Source organism: Aethina tumida, chromosome 3 (assembly GCF_024364675.1).
Source record: "Aethina tumida isolate Nest 87 chromosome 3, icAetTumi1.1, whole genome shotgun sequence".
Taxonomy (NCBI): domain Eukaryota; kingdom Metazoa; phylum Arthropoda; class Insecta; order Coleoptera; family Nitidulidae; genus Aethina; species Aethina tumida.
The window spans coordinates 34697990-34718037 of NC_065437.1; the positions used below are offsets into that span (position 1 = coordinate 34697990).

Genomic DNA, 20048 nt, shown 5'->3' on the forward strand with positions numbered 1-20048 from the left:
TGTTGTACTACAATACTAATCACTAAAATATAAAAATATGTAATTTGTATAGGAAGGAATAACTAAAAAGAAACAGTAAAGTTTATTTTGTCTTCTGTATAAATGACCAAACCAAAACAAAATTTACTGTACCAAAAAAGAAATGAATTAGCCTTTTTACATTATTCGGTGACAATAAAATAAAAGACAAGCATATCATGTCTTAAATATTTATTCTAACATCACTATTTATGACTTAATTGAAAATAATGAAAAAATATATAACAGCCATACATCATAAATTATTTTACATTTATCATTATAAATAAGGGTAATTCAAATATTTATTTTATCAAAAAAATGCTCAGTTGCATTTTGTAGTTCATTTTATACAAAACAATCAAATGATTTTCTAACATGTAGTTTAATTAATTTTCAAAACATCGTATAAATAGGCAGTATAGTAACCGCAGGGTGTCGATCGTTTTGTATAAATTGAAAGTGAAACGTGGTTGGTAATGTAAGTTATTTCTACAACTACAGTTACATTACCTGCTTAATATATTACAATAATTTATACAGCGTTTTTCAAAGCATTTTGAACTAATAAATTAAGGACTGTTTGAATAAACTCTGTAATAAGGCGATTTCTGTATGATGTGTATGACTATGAGAATATATATGGCGTGTGGAGGCTAAAAAAATTTAACAAGTAACTTCAGTCTAAGTAATGGAAGTTCGGTGGTTTCGGTTTTCTGATCCATTCCAAATGAAACGTACTTGTTTCTTCAATAATATAAAAAATCGGGATAGTCTGAAGTCAATTTAAAAAATGTCAATAAATCCATTAGAATTAATTTTTTTGTATCAATTTTTAACACATGACAATGGTGGTATTATACACACATTTTAAATTATCCGTCGTAATATATTTAATTAATAAAACATATATTAGCTAAATAGGACCTACCATTATTCATAATAACATAAGGGTTAAAGCCAATTTGAACGGATGGTGGATAAATATATACACATTTTAAATATTTTTTAATTTTTTTTTCTAATCGATCTAGTTTCTAGTTTATTCAAAAAGTTCTTTCAAGATATCAAAACAAAATATTACCTTATTGCTAGTGAACTCAATTTTTAAACAGTTACTTAAAATTTTAGATTTTTTTAAAATTTTTATAATTTCTTGATACAATGTCATATCTAAGAATATGCTATATCTCCTTGACCACATTCCATTTTTTAATGAAAATTTTAAATACCACAACAAAGTGACCTAAATATAAGTAAACCGAAAACCTGACTTGATGTGTCAGTTAAATCAAACCAATTTTCAAACTGAGTATTTAACTTTTTAGTTGCAAAAATATGATTGTACTCTCTTTATTGGGGCCATTAAAATGTAGAACTATATAAAATACTGAGATCATCCTAATCTCTACACTCGATTTCGGGATAACAACTAGCAAAGATAAATTCCACAACCCAATTAAACATCCAACATATTAATTTATATTTGTAAGTTATTAGAAAATAGACTCCCAATAATTACAAATCCCAAAAGTCACATGAAACTTTGCAGGTAGTTTTCTAAAATGCGAAAATTGACATTGAATACCTGGTCGAATAAAAATAAACCACCAAATTAAATATTAAATATTTTCGAATACACTAGTTGAAGGTCAGATTTAAACTTAATATTTTGTCTTTTTAAAAAACCTCTTATATTCTTAAAAACGATTTATACTTTATTTATTTAAATAAATAAGTTTATCTATAAAATGTTTTAATTTACTGCCATTGAAATATGAATGTACAAATTTCCTGAAGACGCCATTACGTAATAGTAATAAACATCTTACAAATCCAATTTCACATCTAGAATTCTATTAGTTAAAATATAAAATTATCTAGTCTATAGATATATTTGGATTTATTATTTAAATTGTGGTCAGGTCTATGTTTATTAATATGTTAAATGTATATGTCTCATATGAGAAATAATATTTATTCCTGTAAATTCTCTAGATCAATAAATGTTTTGTAAATACAAAAAGCATATAAAACAAATCAAGTGCCAAAGTGCAGCAAAGTTATTAAATCACTAAATAAAAATTATGAGTATCCTAATCACTTATTAAACCACATACCAAAAATTAAAAACCATGAGGTAATTATGTCAACATATGGTACTAAAGTATTCTGAACATTTTCACTTGTTGTTTTATAACGCTCTACATATTTAATATAAATAAATTGTGAAAAACTTATTCTAAACCCATGGTATCTGTACAATCATCATAATGGTTATAAATTCAAATCTATGTACATTCTACGTGAAAATTTCCTAAATTATAAAAATCAGTTAAAATCATGAGTTAGACACAAGAAATCATATGTTATTATATTCTTCAAAGCTCAACCCATGCTGGAAGCCTCAAAAAATTTTTTTTTTGAGCGATCTAATTAATGTCAGTTAACACCTGATAAAATTATTGTATAAATACACATAATTACATAAATTTTCACTTTGGAAGTGTTCTGCCACTATGCATTCACTCACTACTTTATTATAACGAACCTTCAAATGCAGCCATAAGATCACTTTGCATGTTCAAGTCTATTTTGTTTGCCATCTGGAATAAAACGGAATGTCAAAATATGAGTGTATTAAAAATATAAATAATTTTTCAAATATATTAGACGTAAAAAAATATTTACCGCTTCTCGTCTTCTTCGCTCTTGTTCCTGCAACCGCTGTCTATCTCGCTCCGTTTTCTCCGATCCAGAACTTTGAGATCCGGGTGATATGCTTCCTTCTCCGGGAGAGGATCTCAGTTCTTCGACTCGTTGTGCTGGCAAAGGTTGTTGTTGTTCCGCAACCGCTTTCCTATAATCAACCCTTCTTTTCAGTATTAACAGGATTATTTTCGATTATTAACATCAAGGAAATGAAAACATTGCTTTTAATAACATTTATTTACCTTGCTTTTTCAAGGGCATCTTCCTCTTCACGTTCTCGCCGCCTCTCATTTTCAGCTCTTAGTCGTTCTCTTTCGGCTTGCTCGCGCTGTTGCCGCTTCATTTCCAAGTTCTCCAAACGTTGTTTCTCTCTGTCGGCCTTTTCTTTGGCCTTAGTCTGGAAGGCTTTGAAGCTCTCCATCACTTGCTTGTTACTGCTTCCGCACTGAGCAGTGTTGTTTTGTGGCGAGGTGTTTTTAGTCAGGCTCGTGCCCAAGCTTGACCACGACGTAGCGTTTTTGACATTATGAGACTCCGACTTGACCGGCTTGTAGCCCGGTGCCCCGCTGAACGACTGCGACATTTTTTGCTGGTCCATGTGTGGTGGCTTCTTATCGTTGTTCATGCCCATGTACGCCATGTCCAGACGGTCCTCCATCTTAGGTGGGTTCGACTCTCGTTTAATTGTGGAATTATTCATGGCCTGTTGCATCGGATCGAACACGGATCCCATGTTGATGTCCATGGACAGGCCCATGTTCGGCATACCGTTGTTGTTCGTGTGCATATCGAACTCGTTTTTGATGCCGATTCCATTATTTTGTGGGTGCATCATGAATTGTTGGTTGTTTTGCATCATAGAAGCGATCTCGCTTTCCAGAGGATTATGCATCATCATGGAATTAGCGGGTATCATCGGTGGCATTCCCATGGACGGTTTCAAGTCCATGGCCATGTTCGGCTGTAAAACAGCAGGATGGAGGTTAGGAAGTGAGTTGATGTTGGGATTCATCATGGGATTGCTAAGAGAAGGAGGCATTAAATTTCCGGGCAAATCCAGACTTTCGGACTTGATTTCCATGGGATCAGACTTGGCGATTTCATGCATGCTAGCCAGAGACTGCTCTAAAGGGTCCGTGTATGAGCTAGACATGGGTGACAAAATATTAGGTTTAGGCTTGTCAGGCGAAGGTGTGGGTAGGGCGACTGGTTTGGGAACCTGCGGGGCAGTTGGAGGTGCTGGATTTTGTGCGGGCATAGAAACCGGAGGTTTTTCGATAGATGGCTTGCGATTAGCAACAGGTGGCATTGGACTAGGAACTGTGACGGGCTTATTGCTCGTCAAGTGGTTGTTCACAGTTTGAGGTTGGGATGTGGTCGTTGGATTGGAGACGGTTGGGGGAACTTGATTACTGCTGCTGCTGGCCACAGGCAAATTTGTTGTTGTATTGTTTGTTGGTGGTGCGACGTTTGGTGGTGCTGGTTGTGGTGGTAATATTGGTGGTTTCTGTATGCTCTGTCAAAAACAAACATGCAAATTAACATTTAACGTGTTTTATTAAACAATAAAAATATGTTTAATTTAAGTTAAAATACCTACTCCATATATTACATATTATAGAATATTTCTTCTAATTATAATTAGCAATATATACTTTTATCAAATTGTTTCGTAAATATTAAGAAACAATTTAATTGATATTAATTTACACTGACAAAGCCTCACCTACATTTAAACATAATATAAACTTCAAATTTAATATAATTTCTACTCACTTACCTTGTGAACTAATTAAATAACATAATTAAACTATCTAAAAACTTTTAAACTCACCGGTGCTGTGTTTCCTACGGATGGGTTAGGTGATTTTTTTGCCTTCTTTTTTGGCTGACCTTTACTGGTACCTATAGATAAAACTAGATGACTGAGAGAGTGTTTAACAAACTACAGGCCTTGAGTGCTTTATAAAAGGTCTTACCACACATAAATTAAACCACAATATATTGTAAATTTTATATATTAAATTTATTTTCGACATCAGTGTATATGCTAACATCTTTATCAATTCATTTTCATACCATATATAATATATTACAAAATCAAATAATTTCGGCAACACTAAATACACAGAGGCAAGACATAAAATTGAATTTCCAATTGGTGAATTTTTCGAATTTATCAAAACTATGCCATATCAATTTACAAGTTAAACACGAAGAATTAAGCAGATTTGTGAAAAATGAAAACAAATACCTGAATGACAATAGAAATATATTTATAATAAAAGATTTCTAAATACAAAGAAATAAAATGTAAAAAACATTATTTTAAATACAGTGCAAATTAAAATTTTACCGTGAAACTTCAGTATGTATAACATACTAAAGAGAACTAATAAACTTATAATATACGAATACAATATAAAAAATTCATTTAAAATAGAAAGACAATAATGATGAGATACATGTATCCTCTTCATTACAAATGTTAAAAGTATATACATTTTACATCACGAAAAATATTGATATGAAACAACTTTCGTACTATAGTTTAACTTTTTAAAACAAATGTGAGACCTAACCTGACTTGCCTCTAAAATAAAATTCGACTGCCATTAGTTGAAAAATACTTAAATGCCTGAGTGCAAACAATGTGAATGGAGGCCAGCAAACTTGAACCATACAGAGTACCATAACCAAAATATATACTATTATACACGGCACTTACAAAAGTGTTCAAGTGATTATGACTAGTATGTTTAAAAAGAATACGTCAGCACTCACAAGAACACTTTATTACATCAATGTATGACAAACAAGAATCTATTTATATATGCACATCTTAAACAAAATAAAAGTAGGTGCCTGTTCACTTTCAATATCCATCTGACGGTGTGTTTGACACACGTCGAACGTTCCAAGCCATACTGGATATTGAAAGTTTTGCTCTAGACGAGATACAGCCGCCACACACATTGTCTGCATTTTAATGTAGCGCGTATAACAATAAATTCACCTGTTCTGTCGGTAACGTTGGCCAAAAAGGTTGTGGTAAGACCTGTATGGTTGGTCCGCAACTGGCAGACTCCACACATAATATGCACTCAAGGCTATTTCTAAATAGCCACTTTAAACAAATAACTAAAGCCAATACGCTGCCACCATATAACGAACTTGTATTTGACACTCATCACCTCAGCAAGAAATTTTAGACCATAAGTAGTATTCGAGAATTTTGACCGTCACATTATTTGTTTATAGTGGAGAAAAAACTACAGATCACTTTACAAGAGATTAGGCTCAATAATACTTATAATGTATAATTCATTTCATGCAACATGAATGCGCACAGTATTATCTTTCAAAAAAAATCATATTTCAATTGATATTATTTTGGCAGTAAATTAAATTTCATGTTGCTCCGGAAAATAATATTTGGGACAATGAACAAGAGCACCAGCATAAATGCACTACATTTTTTAATTTAAATTACGTTCCTAGTAAAAAACTGCAAATAAAATTATTTCCCATTTAATATGGAAGGTGAAAATAAATAAAATACGTGTATGAGAAAACACGCAATTGAAAACGAAAAATTAGCCATGTATAATAAAAAGTATATTAACTCTGTTGGTGCTAATTTATAGTCATGTGTCATTGGTAATTATTACCAACAATTTATAATCTCCTTAGATCAAATACAATTTCAATTGTAAACAAATATTTTTTTACTATATACAGTGTAATATAAATTACAATTACCGAGAGTCCAATTCTCAACACTCATCATATATGCTGTGAATTTAATTTTCATGTTCACGGCTTCTTCATTTTTACAATTTACAATTTAATAATCGAATTTATGCATTATGAGAGAAAAAGATTCATTAAATTTAGCATGTATGTCAAACATACAATACTTATAATAACAAGAAAACAGCTCCAAATAATTAGTGCTGTTTCAAATAAAAAAAATACTCTAATATATAAAATACTATAACTATCATTCATAAATAAATATAAATTACACAAACACGTTAATAAAAAATCTATGATCCTTCCTCGTTATTGATCATTATGGCTAAAGTAATGTACAAAAAGAAAATAAAAATTTAAATAATGCGTCTTCCGTGATATCACACACTAGTTATGTGGAAGCTGTGATCTTTTTAAAACTATACAGCAAAATAAGAAAATTTATCCCGCCAAATAGCTTAATTACTCCTTAGCGCCCCATCCTTAAACTTTAATATAAAAGAGAAAAATAAATGGAACGGCAATCAAATCACGAGCATGGCACTAGTTTCTAGCTAAGATCTTAGCACGTTTAAATTAATAAAAAAAAATTACGGTCCGATTTCGAGGGCGTATGAAAACAATGTAAAATAATAATAATTTAACAGAAACATAATAGACATCTGAAACTTCGAAATTCTATAATAATTATTCGAGACGACAGAGAGTCAGAGTGTCTTAACAAGTCTGTCATCTGCGAGCGTGCGACGTAATTTTTTCGCTGCGGATGAGTGACGTAGAAAGTGTGAGCTAACCTGCTTCGCTGTCACTGGAATCGCTACTGCTGCTTGACAGACTCGAGCTGCTCGAGTCGGAGTCCGAACTACTAGAGCTGGACGACAGTCTGCCGGACGGACCGCTCGCCCCCGTCGGGTCTACTTTGTTTGCTTCATCTGGAACAATAATTTTGGTTAGTTTTTCGTTCATTACTATACTGGAATAAAACAACAACTGGATTAAATAAAACTCACCTTTCTTAACGGCCTTCTTTGTGCCTATTTTATCATTGACATCGGATAGTCGCTTCTCCAATTCTTGCTTCTTTTCCGCCATTTGTTCATCTTTTGATTTTCCCTGTACTTTTTTATCTATAAAAATAAAGGCAATGGTATGATCAAAACATTGAAAATGTAGGGACCAGTTGAAACAATCTGTCAAGCACTGTTTGCATTAAATTGTTCCAACTTATTGAATGCATGCAATATTGTTCAATAACTGTTTTTGGAATGTGACATTAATTGGTTATAATTAAATTAATAATTAGATTATTCTTAAACAGTTGAACAATTGACGGTTTTCTAAAATTATGTGACAACTAATAAGTCATAACATAAACATATTTAAGGAGTCACATACTTTTACAAACCATATCCAAAACTTTTTCATTGTTAAAAAAATGTAAATGAATTTGCAATGAGAAAGAATTGAAGTAAAGCTAAACTAATAATATTTCTACCACCAGATAACCAATACGTGAATATAAATTAGAAATACACCTAACTGGTAGAACATGGACCAGAAATATCAAACATGTAGCAAAGCACTGCATGAATAAGTTACATCTCATTAAATTAATTTATGAATTACAATTATGTGTAACAGATGATAATACAAATGACACGATAATTTATAATATTTGCATTTCAAACTAAAATGATAATATGCATGCACATCTGAAATTGGAAAGTGTATCTTGATGTGTTTATGTATTTTGAAATTAGGACTTTAAAATGATTGTTTTGGTGTTGTGTACATGTACATGAAAAATTCCAATTTCAGACTGCGATTTAACCAAAAACCCAAATATACCATCAACGTCTACCATGCTTAGAAATGTGTAGTTCCAATTACATACGCCCTGCAGCGTGTCTTATACCACATTCATCAGAAACGTTAATAAATTCTTAATCTGAGTTGTAAAATTAAAATATGAAACGTTCGAGTAATGTAGACACTTAAGAGCACGCTGCTATCGGTAGTCTGGTGCTAACTAGCCGACCAGTGACGTGAAGTAACGGAACTTACAGTATGGCTTACGTGGCTTTTTACGTAGGCACGATGCGACGTAACTCTCGAGCTCCCTTAGGGTAGACGGCTTAAGCGTCTCGAAATCTATTTCGATTTCGTCTGGATTTGAATCCCGTAGCGAAGGCTCTCGAGATTGAATTATATGTACAACCTTTCCTAATTTGTCACCTGGAAATATAAAACATTAATAAACAAGTCCAACAAGTAAACTAAGAGTTCAAATGAAGACAATATTTACCCGGCAACTTATTAATATCCAAAGACAATTGCCGCTTCTCGTCGTAAGACATTGGCTTGGCATTGTCCTCGTCCTCTGAGTCGAATGCGGGGACGGGCGCCTGCGCCTGTTGCTGCTTCTTCCGACCCTGCTTGTTTGCAGGTTTGGTCATACGATTGTTGCGGGCTGCTGCCGTCACCGCACCAGGAGTTGCTGCGGCCGCTTTTGGTGTGCGCAAACCTGAAAATTGTTGCATTTACTGTTCTCCAACGCACGGTCCCCCAAACAAGGCCGGGGGTGGGATCTACACACGCCGCTACTACTACCATCCTGATACCAACTCGAATCTAATTATATGAATGTCGAGCGAAAAATTGCAAAATGAATAAATGAAATGATGATACAAATAAAAAATTACATAATTAGAACGAGTTGATTTCAAAATGAATTAATGGAAAAATGAAATATTAATGAAGATGATCTGAGAAAAAGTAAGGTAGTCAAACTATAGCTGCATAAAATAGACATAATACACACTACACTTTATACAAAACGCTGTTGAAACATTTTATTTTTGTGTGTTTTGAATCAAAAGTAACTGATGCAATTTTATAAAAAGATCTATATCATGCCCATACAAAAGTAATTCTGAGCAAAGTCCATTTCTGTGTACATATCTATCTTTTTCAATTTACTATACTATAACATGCAAACTCTACAGTCCTTTAAAACCGTGAAAAATACAAAATACTGAAATAACAATTATCAGAATTCAGACGCTCATATTTCATGTAATATTTTGATAAAAATATTTTTCACTTGACAGGACTCTTTCACAGTTAAACAAGCGTCGGTGCGTGCAAAAAACAAAGAAAGTGTCTTCAATTTTAATAATTAATTGCATAACCAGTGGATTACAAAGCCGTAAAGTTTGACTGAGTCCTACCTTTACTCTTTGTTGATTTTGTTGTGGTAGCAGCGTTGGCGCCAGCACCTGCATTGTGGTGCATATTGAGGGACTTGCCTGTTGGATGATGAGTGTCACCAACAATCTTGAGATCGGCCCCTGATACCACTCCAGGATTGCTGTCGTCAACGCTGTCTACAACGCTGTTCGACTTTATTAGTGCTCCATGCGCTCCCGGCTTACCAATACTATTATTACTGTTCGGTAACACTTTCTTAGCCTTGTCTTTCTCTTTCAGTTTTTTCTTTTCCTTCTTCCTCTTGGTGCTTTCCTCCATCAGTTTCCTCATTTTCTCTTGCATTGCGAATAACTGTAAACGGTACACAGAGTTATTCGTCAAATTGAACGCAACCCCTTCTTAAATACCCACCTCTTTTTCTAGTGATTTCAATTGCTTGTTTCGTCGTTCCTCTTCAGAGTCTTCCGTTTCACTAGACGATTCTGAACTGGAACCGGACGAACTCGATTCAGATTTCACCGTCACACCGCCTAGCCTATTTACAGGCTCCTCTGGTATCTTGGCAAATCTAAACCAACACAAAGAAGGATCCAAATAAAGCATCGTCATATAATTTATACGAATAACTTACTTGACTTCGAACACGTCTTGTAACTTTCGAGCCATTGCGACCACATCATGATCTGAAGGATTGTACTTATAACAGTTAGTAAAAATCAGTCTCACATCGGCTGCGAACTCTTGGGCAGTACGATATTCTCTGTTATCCATTTTTTGTTTAACGGTACCTAAATCCATAGGCTTTCTTATAATATCATGATAATCGTGAAGACCCAGTAACTGGGCATCAACAGGTTGGTAAAATGGCCACCCATAACTCTGTAAAATGATCACAAATTTCCTATTTAAAAAACAATATAAATTAAAAACTTTATATATAATATTTAAAGAAACTCAGTGTTAAAAAGCTCGTATTAATATTTACGTCATAGTATTTCAGCTAATTAAGATCTCATCATATAAAAATTGTACAAAATAAAAATAAACAAAATTAACTAAAACCTACTGAATGTTTTTTCGAGAAGAGTTCCTTCAAAATTTCATTGCAGGCTTTCAGTGCTTCACTCAACTTCTCTTTAGGTTTTATTGAAGCATGTTGTGGTGCAGAGGTATTGGTCATCAGAGGCGCAATAGTGGCTTGATTATAAGGTATCATTCCGTCAAGTTCGGGTCGGACTGGTTTCTTGATTTGCCTGCCCGATTCTCTCCGGTTAATTATTTTCGCCGATTTTGATTCCAACGGTGGAGTGTAGTCGTACGCGTTCGCCGTCGGCGTCGTCGTATCAGCCTTTCTTTTCACTCCTTTCTTTGACTTCGCAGGTTGAGAAGGCGGTACTACGCTGCCTGGTAAAACATTAGTGGATAAAGGATCTAGTGAATTTGTATGGTAGTTTTGTGATATAGGTTGAGGGGGGAGAGAGCTGTGGGTTGTTGCGGGTGTAATTGTTGTGGTGGCAGTACTGCCAGGAACTGTTGTGGGAGGTTGTGTACCCAATGGTAGACCAGATGATCCTATAACATTTGATATGCATATAAGTTAACTAATCACAACAAAAGTAACAAATATATTAAATTAAAAATTAATTCCAAAAGCCAACCTGTTGTGGTTGCTACAGGAGTTGCACTTGTAGATGAAACAGCACCAGGCGGTCTACCCCTCCCAGCTGATGGCGTTACTGGCCCAGCTGTAGGTGTTCCACTAGTCCTCCCACCCTTTTTACCTTTTGTTCCTTTAGTAGGGAGTTCAACAACATATTCTTCTTTGGGCATGTCAGCAACTTTGGTGAGAAACACTTTCTCCAAAGTTTGTGCCATCACAACCACATCCTCACCAGGTTTATTGTACACATAACAGTTTGTAAACATTGTATTGAAATCTTGAATGCACTCTTTGCCCGACCAGTAGTAATTGTTGTCCAGCCTTTTCTTAATTGTTCCCAGGTCCATTGGTTGCTTAATAATTTTATGGTAGTCCTTATGACAAAAAGAAAAAAATGTTAAAACCAATCTGCTCATTCACTAATGTGGTTAAAACTTACGGGCAAATTAAGTTTCTTTGCATCAACAGGAGAGGCAAAAGGCCAAGCAAATTGATGTTTTGAAACCGCCTTCAGCACAGTCTTCTGCAAAAACTGTAACTGATTTGTCACACGACCTGGCCTGTCTGGTGATGGATTAACAGGTGGTTGTACCACCCCGTTAACGGGCTCCACAACGGGCTCGTTACGGGGTGGAGGCTCTTTTGTGTCATTCATTTTGCCACCCTAAAATAAAGGAAACTCTTACCATCTATATAAATATTTTCTATAGTTAATTTTCTAAAGCTTTGTATATTAAACAACAAATATATTTCAACAACAATTTAATCTTGTTTTCAAATGTATTAAAGTTAAAAGAAAGCAATATTTTGTAAGTAATTACCCTTAATATACAATTTACACAATTTTATTATTAGTATGCACTTGGCATCACATTTTGTGCCAAATTGTAAAAGAAACATTTTTAGAAATGAAAAATCAATTATTAAACATTTGGTTTTGAAGGTAACATTTGCTTTATAGGATATATTGATTTTATATAGTATAGGACCACTAGGAAGATATGGAACTTAAAAAAAGCTTCATGAGAACATTAACGATCGACTTTATTTATTTTTTTCTTGGTATAATTACTGGTTAACAACTTAACATTTTTCATTGAATATTTAAACAATTTGCAAACAACTTTTCATTAAAAAACAAAATAAATAATACATAATATGAAAATAAACTGACACTAAGAAATATATAATATAAAATACAAATTCTTGATAACTGAATATTACTATTATTATTCAAATGATTTAGCTAATAAAAACAGTCTATATGGAACATACTTCTACTTTTTTTAATGTAAACAAAAATTATACATACCAAATAAATGAAAATGTGAGACCAGGGCCTACCAATCAGCTGGTTTGTACAGTTAGCAGATGAAAATGATATCCCATTCTTTGGGACGTCATATTAAAATACAAAAAGCATTGTATCTTGTGTCTGAAATGAAAATAAAGTTTAGTATGTTTGGTACATAAAGTTCCAATTTTGTTGAATTTTAAATTTGTTAAAAAATGAATTTTACATGCATAAAAAGTGAATTCAATATTTTTTCGAAACCTAGAATATTTTTTTTATATAGCATTATTAACTTCGAATCACTGTTTCTATAAAATTTAGTAGCACATTTTTCATATTAATTAGTATAAATTATATGTTAAAGAGTAAAATTCCTTAAAAGAAGCCATTAATTTAGTAAAATTGTGAAAATATATTAAGAGTAGATTAAGCAAATATATATACTGCTAGTTATAAAATATTATAATTTGTTACAAATAATATACATAAAAAAATTGTATAAGGTATTTATTAGAAAATTGATACATAACATACATAAGGGGGTTACTGATGCTGATCGTAAACACATCCACATTATTATTTAAAACTATACACAAACGCCACACCCCCTTAATATAAACATAAACAAAACAATAAAATCTCGATAAACACTAAAGCCATGAAAAATACTAGAATTTTGAGTTTACATGCAACACTTATCAGTAAGCATCTATGAAAGGTGTTGGTTAATTTGTGGTTGGTGGAGGTTTTTTCGGTTAAAAAACGCGACACAAGTTTCACCACACAGAATATTAATAAATAATAACAGTTTTTAACAGATAATTCGGTAGAAATTTGGTATAGAAGAGACCTTGGGTGTCCCGCGCTATAGGCGGTTGTCTGCCAAAGCAAATAGACAACGGACGCTTTGCATGATAACTGGTTATGGTTTTAACTGTTGAACGCGGGAAAAGTACAAAATAACACAATTTTCACGACATATGCACATATAAATACACGTTCGTACAGATTATTTCACGAGAAAACGATTTATTAGCCAGGGAAATGCATTTCTCTATAGATTTTACAACATGGCGGGTATACACTTCAGGGTTTGGAGAGAAGCTCTGTACAATTTCCACTATTTGATGGTTGTAACGTGTTTTCGTAGCCAAATAATTACACACACTTAAAAAACGGTATCCAAATAATGATTTCCAACATTACCTGCGTATTTTAACGAATAATCCACATGAGAATCGCAGAAAATACGGAGTAACACAACATACACTCCACTTACCACAAACCCGCTTGCCAAGCTTTGCACATACTGCCGTGATGGCGGCCTCGTAGGCACGTCCTCTTTTGACAGGCTTGTAGAGGACAAAATTAATTCGAATTTTCCTTGAAATAATTAAGAAATATCGTGAAATCGTTTGTTCTGATCTCATATTTTACACGAATTCAGTGAAATTTAAACAATATAACTTGAATTATATAAGATGTCGTCGGATATATTATGCATGTTTTATTCATTGTGGGTCACCAATGGCCTCTGAATATTTTTCATGGACGGATTCGATATTTGGGCAAAATTTTGAGAAAAATATACTTTACCACATACTTTATTGGTTGAATGAAACCTCAAAACTCGGATTCCTCTGATGAGTTCGTATCAATATTACACAAAATTAGTCAAACTGACTTTATCATGATGTTTTAGTTTTTTGTTTTAAATGCGGAAATCGAAATTTTGGAAAACCCCAAAAACTCATGGGTTTAATTACACTAATAATACTTTGCATAATATGATGAAATCTTTTAAATCATGATAAAATTTCGTTTACAGGTGAAAACCAGGTAATTTTCTAAGCATGAGTGGAATTGTGACATGCGCCGTCGTTGCTAAACAAACAAGCGCGGGCGACTTTGAATAATTTTACCGTTTCTATGGCAAAATCATAACCTTTAAGTAAACGTTACTTCATTTTACAATAAATCAAATATTTCAATAAAATAATATTTTATTATGTATAGTCTATACAAATCATAATAATTACAAATCATCACATCCTAGTCAAAAACTATATAACATTCCAACACTCTTCAAAAGCAGAGCACAACTTGGAACATGTTAAGGCAGCAGATAATGGATAATTACTTATTGAAATAGTGTCTTCTGTATAATCCACATTTAAACTGCCCCTTGCCATAGCCCCTACAACAATAGCAATAGGATCTTCTGTTTTCGGCACTAATTCTCTGCAATTTTGAACTTTCTTGGAAGAAAAGGACATTGCTATTTTTTGAATACCAGCAGGTAAATGATCTGTGATTGGGTTTTTAATTACTTTCAACAGCTTTGGTCCATCCTCAGCCCTAATTGAAAATTTATGAAGTAGTTGCACTAAAAAAAGCAAAATAATAACATCATTACACAACTATTTATAAATTGCTTCTTACCCATGAGGCCAGCAAATCTTTTAAATGTTCTGGGTATTCTTGTCTGGGGATTTATTTCAATTAATACATTATTACTTGTGTGCACATACACTTGCAAAAGACCAGCTCTGTTTAAAGGACTGTCGAAAAGCATAAGTAGACACTGATGTGTTATATCAGGCCTACAAGACCCTTGATCTCTGTTGTTGCTTTTTAATATATGTGCATGATCATCACAGTTTAATAACTCAAACTTGTTGCCTACCTGAAATAAAATTTATAATTAATTGTCACCAGTTTATTAAAAACTACCTTAATATTACCTTTACTGTTTCTAGATTAGCATCCTCTAGAATAATTATAAGACGTTTTTCTTGATTTTTCAGATGAGCCACAACTAAGTGTTTGGGAACTGGATCAAATTCGAATTCATCACTCTTAGACTCCTTTAATTTCCTCTTTTTACCCATATTGTTAACGCAAGCTTTGCAAACAAGTTGAAAATATTTGTTGTGACAAGTTGTAAGGTTAAGTTATAACCTAATATACCACGTGACGTTTTCGCATGGTATTTTGAAAATAGCCGATTGGTGGCGCAACTGTTCGGCTAGCGCGTAAATTTTCTATTTCAAAAGATCCAAGTAGGCATTGAATGTTTTTTCATGATCGTATCCATGGATGTAAAAAAACAGTATCATTTTGTTTCGTAGCCTATATCAATCCGCCGTGTGTTTGTGTTTTAAGTACTAAATAGTGAAAAGAAAAAAAAGCCCATTGCATAAAGATTTATAATTAAGATTAAATAATGAATCTACCACAAGGAGTGATCGTACCAATGGCGTCTTTGTATGTTGGAGACTTGGACTTGGAGGTTACTGAAGCAATGCTGTATGAGAAGTTCGCCACCGTAGGGCAAGTATTGTCTCTGAGAGTATGCCGAGACACCAGAACCAAACAATCCCTTGGCTATGGTTATGTTAACTTCAACCAGGCCAGCGAAGCGGAAAGGGCTCTCGATACTATGAATTTTGATCTTCTCAAGGGTAAACCCATTAGATTAATGTGGTGCCAGAGAGATCCCGGACTCAGAAAGTCCGGCGTGGGAAATTGCTTTATCAAAAATCTTGATAAAAGCATCGACAATAAGTCTCTCTATGATACATTTTCCGCATTCGGAAATATATTGAGCTGCAAAGTAGCCCTTGATGAAGATGGTAATTCCAAGGGTTATGGCTTCATTCACTTTGAAAACAACGAATGCGCCAATACTGCAATCAGTAAGGTGAATGGAATGTTACTGAACAAAAAGAAGGTATATGTTGGAAAATTTATTCCGAGAAATGAAAGGGAGAAAACTACCGGGGAGAAAACTAAGCACTTTACTAACATATATGTAAAGAACTTTAACGAGAAAATGACGGACCAGCAGTTTCACGCTCTGTTCGCCAAATTTGGAAGGATCACCAGCAGTGTGGTGATGAAAAATGCTGATGGCAGATCCAGAGGTTTCGGATTCGTCGCCTTCGAGGATCCCACTGCGGCCGAGACCGCGGTGAACGAAATGAATGGGAAAAAAATCAACGGAGACATACTCTACGTAGGTAGAGCTCAAAAGAAGAACGAGCGCGTCAATGAATTGAAGAAGCGCTACGAACAACTCAGATTGGAGCGTTACAACCGTTTTCAGGGAGTTAACTTGTACATAAAAAATCTAGACGACTCATTCAATGACGATAAACTACGCGTAGAGTTCTCGAAGTACGGTGAGATCACTTCCGCTAAAGTAATGATGGAGAACGGCAGAAGCAAGGGTTTTGGATTCGTTTGCTTCAACAGCCCCGAACAGGCCACCAAGGCTGTTTCCGAAATGAACGGCAAAATCGTTGGTTCCAAGCCGTTGTACGTTGGCTTGGCTCAAAGGAAGGAGGATCGCAAAGCCTTCTTGAGCACCCAATACATGCAGAGAGTCAGACAGCAGAGCATCAATTTCCCGCCGTCCACGCCGCCGTTCATTATACCGGCGGTGGCCCAGACCGCGCCTAGATTTTACAACCACATGAACCCGCTAAACCATCATATCCGTCCCGCACCGCGTTGGCAGGCACCCAACGGGATTCGTCCGAACGGGACCTACAATATGCCGCCGATGATATCGAGCGGCGCCCCGTTCCGTCAGACCAACCGGAATGCCATGCCCGTCAACAACGGACGGAACTCGATGCACGCCAGGGCTATCACCGGACAAACTCATGCCGGCCGCCCAAACTGCAAATATTCCACCAATTCTCCGAACCACATCATTAGATCAATGGCTATGGCCACGGATAATGGAGGCGATAATATCCCTGTCAACGCCACCACTTTGGCCAATGCTTCGCCGCAAGATCAGAAGCAGATTTTGGGTGAGAGACTTTTCCGGGCTGTAGAGAAATTATATCCTGATATGGCTGGAAAGATCACTGGAATGTTGCTGGAAATCGATATTACAGAATTGCTTCATTTGTTGGAAAACAATGATTCTCTACATGCTAGAGTGGAGGAGGCCATTGCGGTCTTGCAAGCCCATAAAGCCAAAAAAGGAATGATCTCCATTCAAGATTAGTATTATAATGTATTAAGTGTTCATGTTGTTTTAAATTGTTTTTATGTTATGATTTAAAGAGTTTTTAGTTTAATGAAATGTTTAAGTATCTTAGTCTGTACAACATATTATATACATAATTTTAGAAAATTTGAAAATCAGAAAAATATCCATGTTTTATAATACATGTCAAATTCCCAGTGTAATAAATTATAAATAACTAATTGTTTTATTTGTCCAGTTTGTGTATAGTTTTATTAACTTTTATGCATAATTCAAATTTCCTCCGTCTTTGTTTAACTGGTTGCTCTTACTCTGTCTCCTGATTAATTTTCTTGAAGGCGTGCGACGACGGCACTTATAATGTCTGACTCATCGGCCAATAAGAAATGTGAAAGTTGCACAGTTGTAAAGTAACTGTTCATGATTCTGTTTTTTTTATGTAACTAAGACAATGACAACAATCGGTGAAACAGGTAGGCATGGAGATATATAATGTTTTAAACACTTCTATTTATATACCCCATAAATGTATGGCATATTAGGCGCCGAAACAAGAGAGGATATACCATTAAAATCTGGCACAAAATCAACAAGTTTGTGTATTTGCAATGAAGACTGCTTAGGTGGATCAAGATTCATTAATATTTCATTTGGAACTTTAACATTTGTTATTACTATTGCACTTGTTGTGCAAATTTACTATGGTGACTATCAGGTATATGAATATTTTTTAAATAAATACAGATTTTCATAATTTTTATTTTAGGTGATTCCTCATGGCAGTGTAGCAACAGACAATTTTAATTGCTCAAAAATTGGCACCTCAATTCTTAAAGAAAATGGTAATGCTGTGGATGCTGCAATTGCTAGTGCAATTTGTTTGGCAGTTACTAATCCACATGTCACAGGACTTGACGCGTAAAAACTGTCATTTAATTAATTACTACATAAAAGTAATATTTATTTTTGTAGAGAGGGCCAAATATTAATTTACAATCATAGGTCTCGTAATACACCAGTTATAATAGACTTTACTGGCACAAATGTTGTGTCAGAGCATTTACCTAAACTAATTCTTGGTTTGGCATACATTCATATTGAATATGGCAACATAGAATGGAAAAAACTCATCCAACCTTCTGTAGACATTGCAAGATATGGTTTTAGAGTTCAAAAAGTGTTGTTACAAGCCATTAAAGCAGCTAAACTGGAAGATTTATTTCCCAGAATAGAAAATGATCAAATATTAGTACTTGAAGCCTTGGCAGAAACTTTGGAAAAAATAGCAAACATTCCTGAATCAGGTGCATATTAATTCATATAATTTTTTTAAAGGCTTGTAATAAGTGTAATTTTATCAATTTTTATATTTTAGAATTGTCCTCATATATCACAATAACCAATGAGCCATCTCACTTTGAAGCAGTCAAATCCACCTTCAGCAACTATGATGTATTTGTACCCAACATTCCATCTGCAGGTCCATCTCTCCTGGCAAATCTAGAAAGAATTGAAAAATTGAATTATTCGAACAATATTAGTGCAGCAGAGTATGTATACAGAATTGCTGAATCTACAGAACAAATTTACAGTGAATTAAATATAACTTCAAAGTTTGAAGAAGGAACTTCTTCGAACATTGCTGTTATGGATTTGCATGACAATTATGTTTCCCTAATTACGTGAGTAAAAAAATGTATATACATATTTATATAATTCAAGATGTATATTTTTTTAATTTTAGAGGTATGACAGCATTGTTTGGATCAAAAGAATTAACATCAGGTGGATACTTTTTTGATGGAAATCTAGGACATAAACATGCAAGCCGTATACCAATAATTCTGACTGATGCCAATGTGATATGTGGAAGGAGAATTGTATTTGGTGCCAATGATATTTCCACAGCCACTCAACTAATTACTTCCCTAGTAGTTTCCAAACAAAATGCCACTGAAAGCGTCGAAGCACCTAGATTTCATATTTTATCTCAAGGAGGTTTAGGCTTAGAAGGTAAAACATTTACAAAAAAAATAAAATAAAATAACAACAAAATATTTCAGATTTTCCAGCTCCATCCTTCAATGATGAAGCCCTCAAATATTTAAACACATTATCCCAACCAATTGTATTACAAGAACCTTACAGTAGTAGTAATATTGTTGAAAAAGTGAAAGATGATCTTAGCTCACATTCTGATAGTAGAGGCGGAGGTATTGCTAGTAGATTTTGAGAGAGAACTAATTATTAATTAGGCTGTGACTAATACTGAAGTATTTATTTTTATTTATTGACTAATTTAATGCACCAAGGATATTTATTAAATCTATTATACTATTTCATACATGTTAATAAATTCACTATTTATAAAACCAGTGTGACTTTTTAAAAGG

The 20048-nt window shown here is 34.0% G+C and overlaps 4 protein-coding genes and 1 non-coding gene across 17 annotated transcripts; 2 read left to right on the forward strand and 3 right to left on the reverse strand.

Annotated features, from left to right (window-relative positions):
- Positions 1 to 193: 193 nt before the first annotated feature.
- LOC109595404 (bromodomain-containing protein 3-like) lies at positions 194 to 14465 on the reverse strand. Of its 12 annotated transcripts, none has more exons than XM_049964955.1 (17): positions 14254 to 14465; positions 13930 to 14033; positions 12669 to 12791; positions 11796 to 12020; positions 11355 to 11730; positions 10763 to 11268; positions 10328 to 10575; positions 10108 to 10264; positions 9795 to 10047; positions 8792 to 8992; positions 8551 to 8721; positions 7497 to 7613; positions 7281 to 7418; positions 4565 to 4635; positions 2973 to 4246; positions 2710 to 2893; positions 194 to 2624 (listed from the first exon to the last, which is right to left on the reverse strand). In XM_049964955.1, the coding sequence occupies exons 4-17, from the start codon at positions 12009 to 12011 to the stop codon at positions 2559 to 2561; spliced, it is 3978 nt and encodes a 1325-aa protein (XP_049820912.1). In that variant the 5' UTR covers positions 12012 to 12020; positions 12669 to 12791; positions 13930 to 14033; positions 14254 to 14465; the 3' UTR covers positions 194 to 2558. The 12 variants fall into 12 exon arrangements, with proteins under 12 accessions (XP_049820912.1, XP_049820911.1, XP_049820908.1 ...); XM_049964954.1 differs by having other exon boundaries at positions 9717 to 10047; XM_049964951.1 differs by having other exon boundaries at positions 2710 to 2890; positions 8792 to 9010; positions 9717 to 10047.
- LOC126265177 (small nucleolar RNA SNORD36) lies at positions 10646 to 10721 on the reverse strand. Its single transcript, XR_007547719.1, has one exon. It is a non-coding gene; the product is annotated as a small nucleolar RNA SNORD36 (small nucleolar RNA).
- Positions 14466 to 14635: 170 nt separating the features above from the next.
- LOC109595394 (ribosomal RNA small subunit methyltransferase NEP1) lies at positions 14636 to 15631 on the reverse strand. The gene is made up of 3 exons (XM_020010742.2): positions 15395 to 15631; positions 15093 to 15336; positions 14636 to 15036 (listed from the first exon to the last, which is right to left on the reverse strand). Exons 1-3 carry the CDS (start codon positions 15539 to 15541, stop codon positions 14714 to 14716), a joined length of 714 nt encoding a protein of 237 aa, XP_019866301.1. The 5' UTR covers positions 15542 to 15631; the 3' UTR covers positions 14636 to 14713.
- Positions 15632 to 15721: 90 nt separating this feature from the next.
- Positions 15722 to 17890, forward strand: LOC109595370 (polyadenylate-binding protein 4-like). The gene has a single exon (XM_020010717.2). It carries the CDS (start codon positions 15877 to 15879, stop codon positions 17671 to 17673), a length of 1797 nt encoding a protein of 598 aa, XP_019866276.1. The 5' UTR covers positions 15722 to 15876; the 3' UTR covers positions 17674 to 17890.
- A 93-nt stretch (positions 17891 to 17983) lies between these two features.
- Positions 17984 to 20030, forward strand: LOC109595396 (glutathione hydrolase 7). 2 transcript variants are annotated; one of them, XM_020010743.2, is made up of 7 exons: positions 17984 to 18128; positions 18198 to 18370; positions 18422 to 18573; positions 18628 to 18959; positions 19031 to 19337; positions 19400 to 19668; positions 19719 to 20030. In XM_020010743.2, exons 1-7 carry the CDS (start codon positions 18107 to 18109, stop codon positions 19886 to 19888), a joined length of 1425 nt encoding a protein of 474 aa, XP_019866302.2. In that variant the 5' UTR covers positions 17984 to 18106; the 3' UTR covers positions 19889 to 20030. The 2 variants fall into 2 exon arrangements, with proteins under 2 accessions (XP_019866302.2, XP_049820917.1); XM_049964960.1 differs by having other exon boundaries at positions 18042 to 18119.
- The last annotated feature ends 18 nt before the right edge of the window (positions 20031 to 20048 follow it).

Coding starts and splice junctions, on each gene's coding strand:
- LOC109595404 (XM_049964949.1), bottom strand. CDS start 12,011: ATGAATGACACAAAAGAGCCTCCACCCCGTAACGAGCCCGTTGTGGAG. Junction 8,722..8,791: donor GGATATTAATAAGTTGCCGG/GTAAATATTGTC, acceptor TTATATTTCCAG/GTGACAAATTAGGAAAGGTT. Junction 4,636..7,280: donor TTCCAGTGACAGCGAAGCAG/GTTAGCTCACAC, acceptor TTTTATCTATAG/GTACCAGTAAAGGTCAGCCA.
- LOC109595394 (XM_020010742.2), bottom strand. CDS start 15,541: ATGGGTAAAAAGAGGAAATTAAAGGAGTCTAAGAGTGATGAATTCGAA. Junction 15,337..15,394: donor CTAATCTAGAAACAGTAAAG/GTAATATTAAGG, acceptor ATTTTATTTCAG/GTAGGCAACAAGTTTGAGTT. Junction 15,037..15,092: donor AAGATTTGCTGGCCTCATGG/GTAAGAAGCAAT, acceptor TGCTTTTTTTAG/TGCAACTACTTCATAAATTT.
- LOC109595370 (XM_020010717.2), top strand. CDS start 15,877: ATGAATCTACCACAAGGAGTGATCGTACCAATGGCGTCTTTGTATGTT.
- LOC109595396 (XM_020010743.2), top strand. CDS start 18,107: ATGACAACAATCGGTGAAACAG. Junction 18,129..18,197: donor GACAACAATCGGTGAAACAG/GTAGGCATGGAG, acceptor ATGGCATATTAG/GCGCCGAAACAAGAGAGGAT. Junction 19,338..19,399: donor AATTATGTTTCCCTAATTAC/GTGAGTAAAAAA, acceptor TTTTAATTTTAG/AGGTATGACAGCATTGTTTG.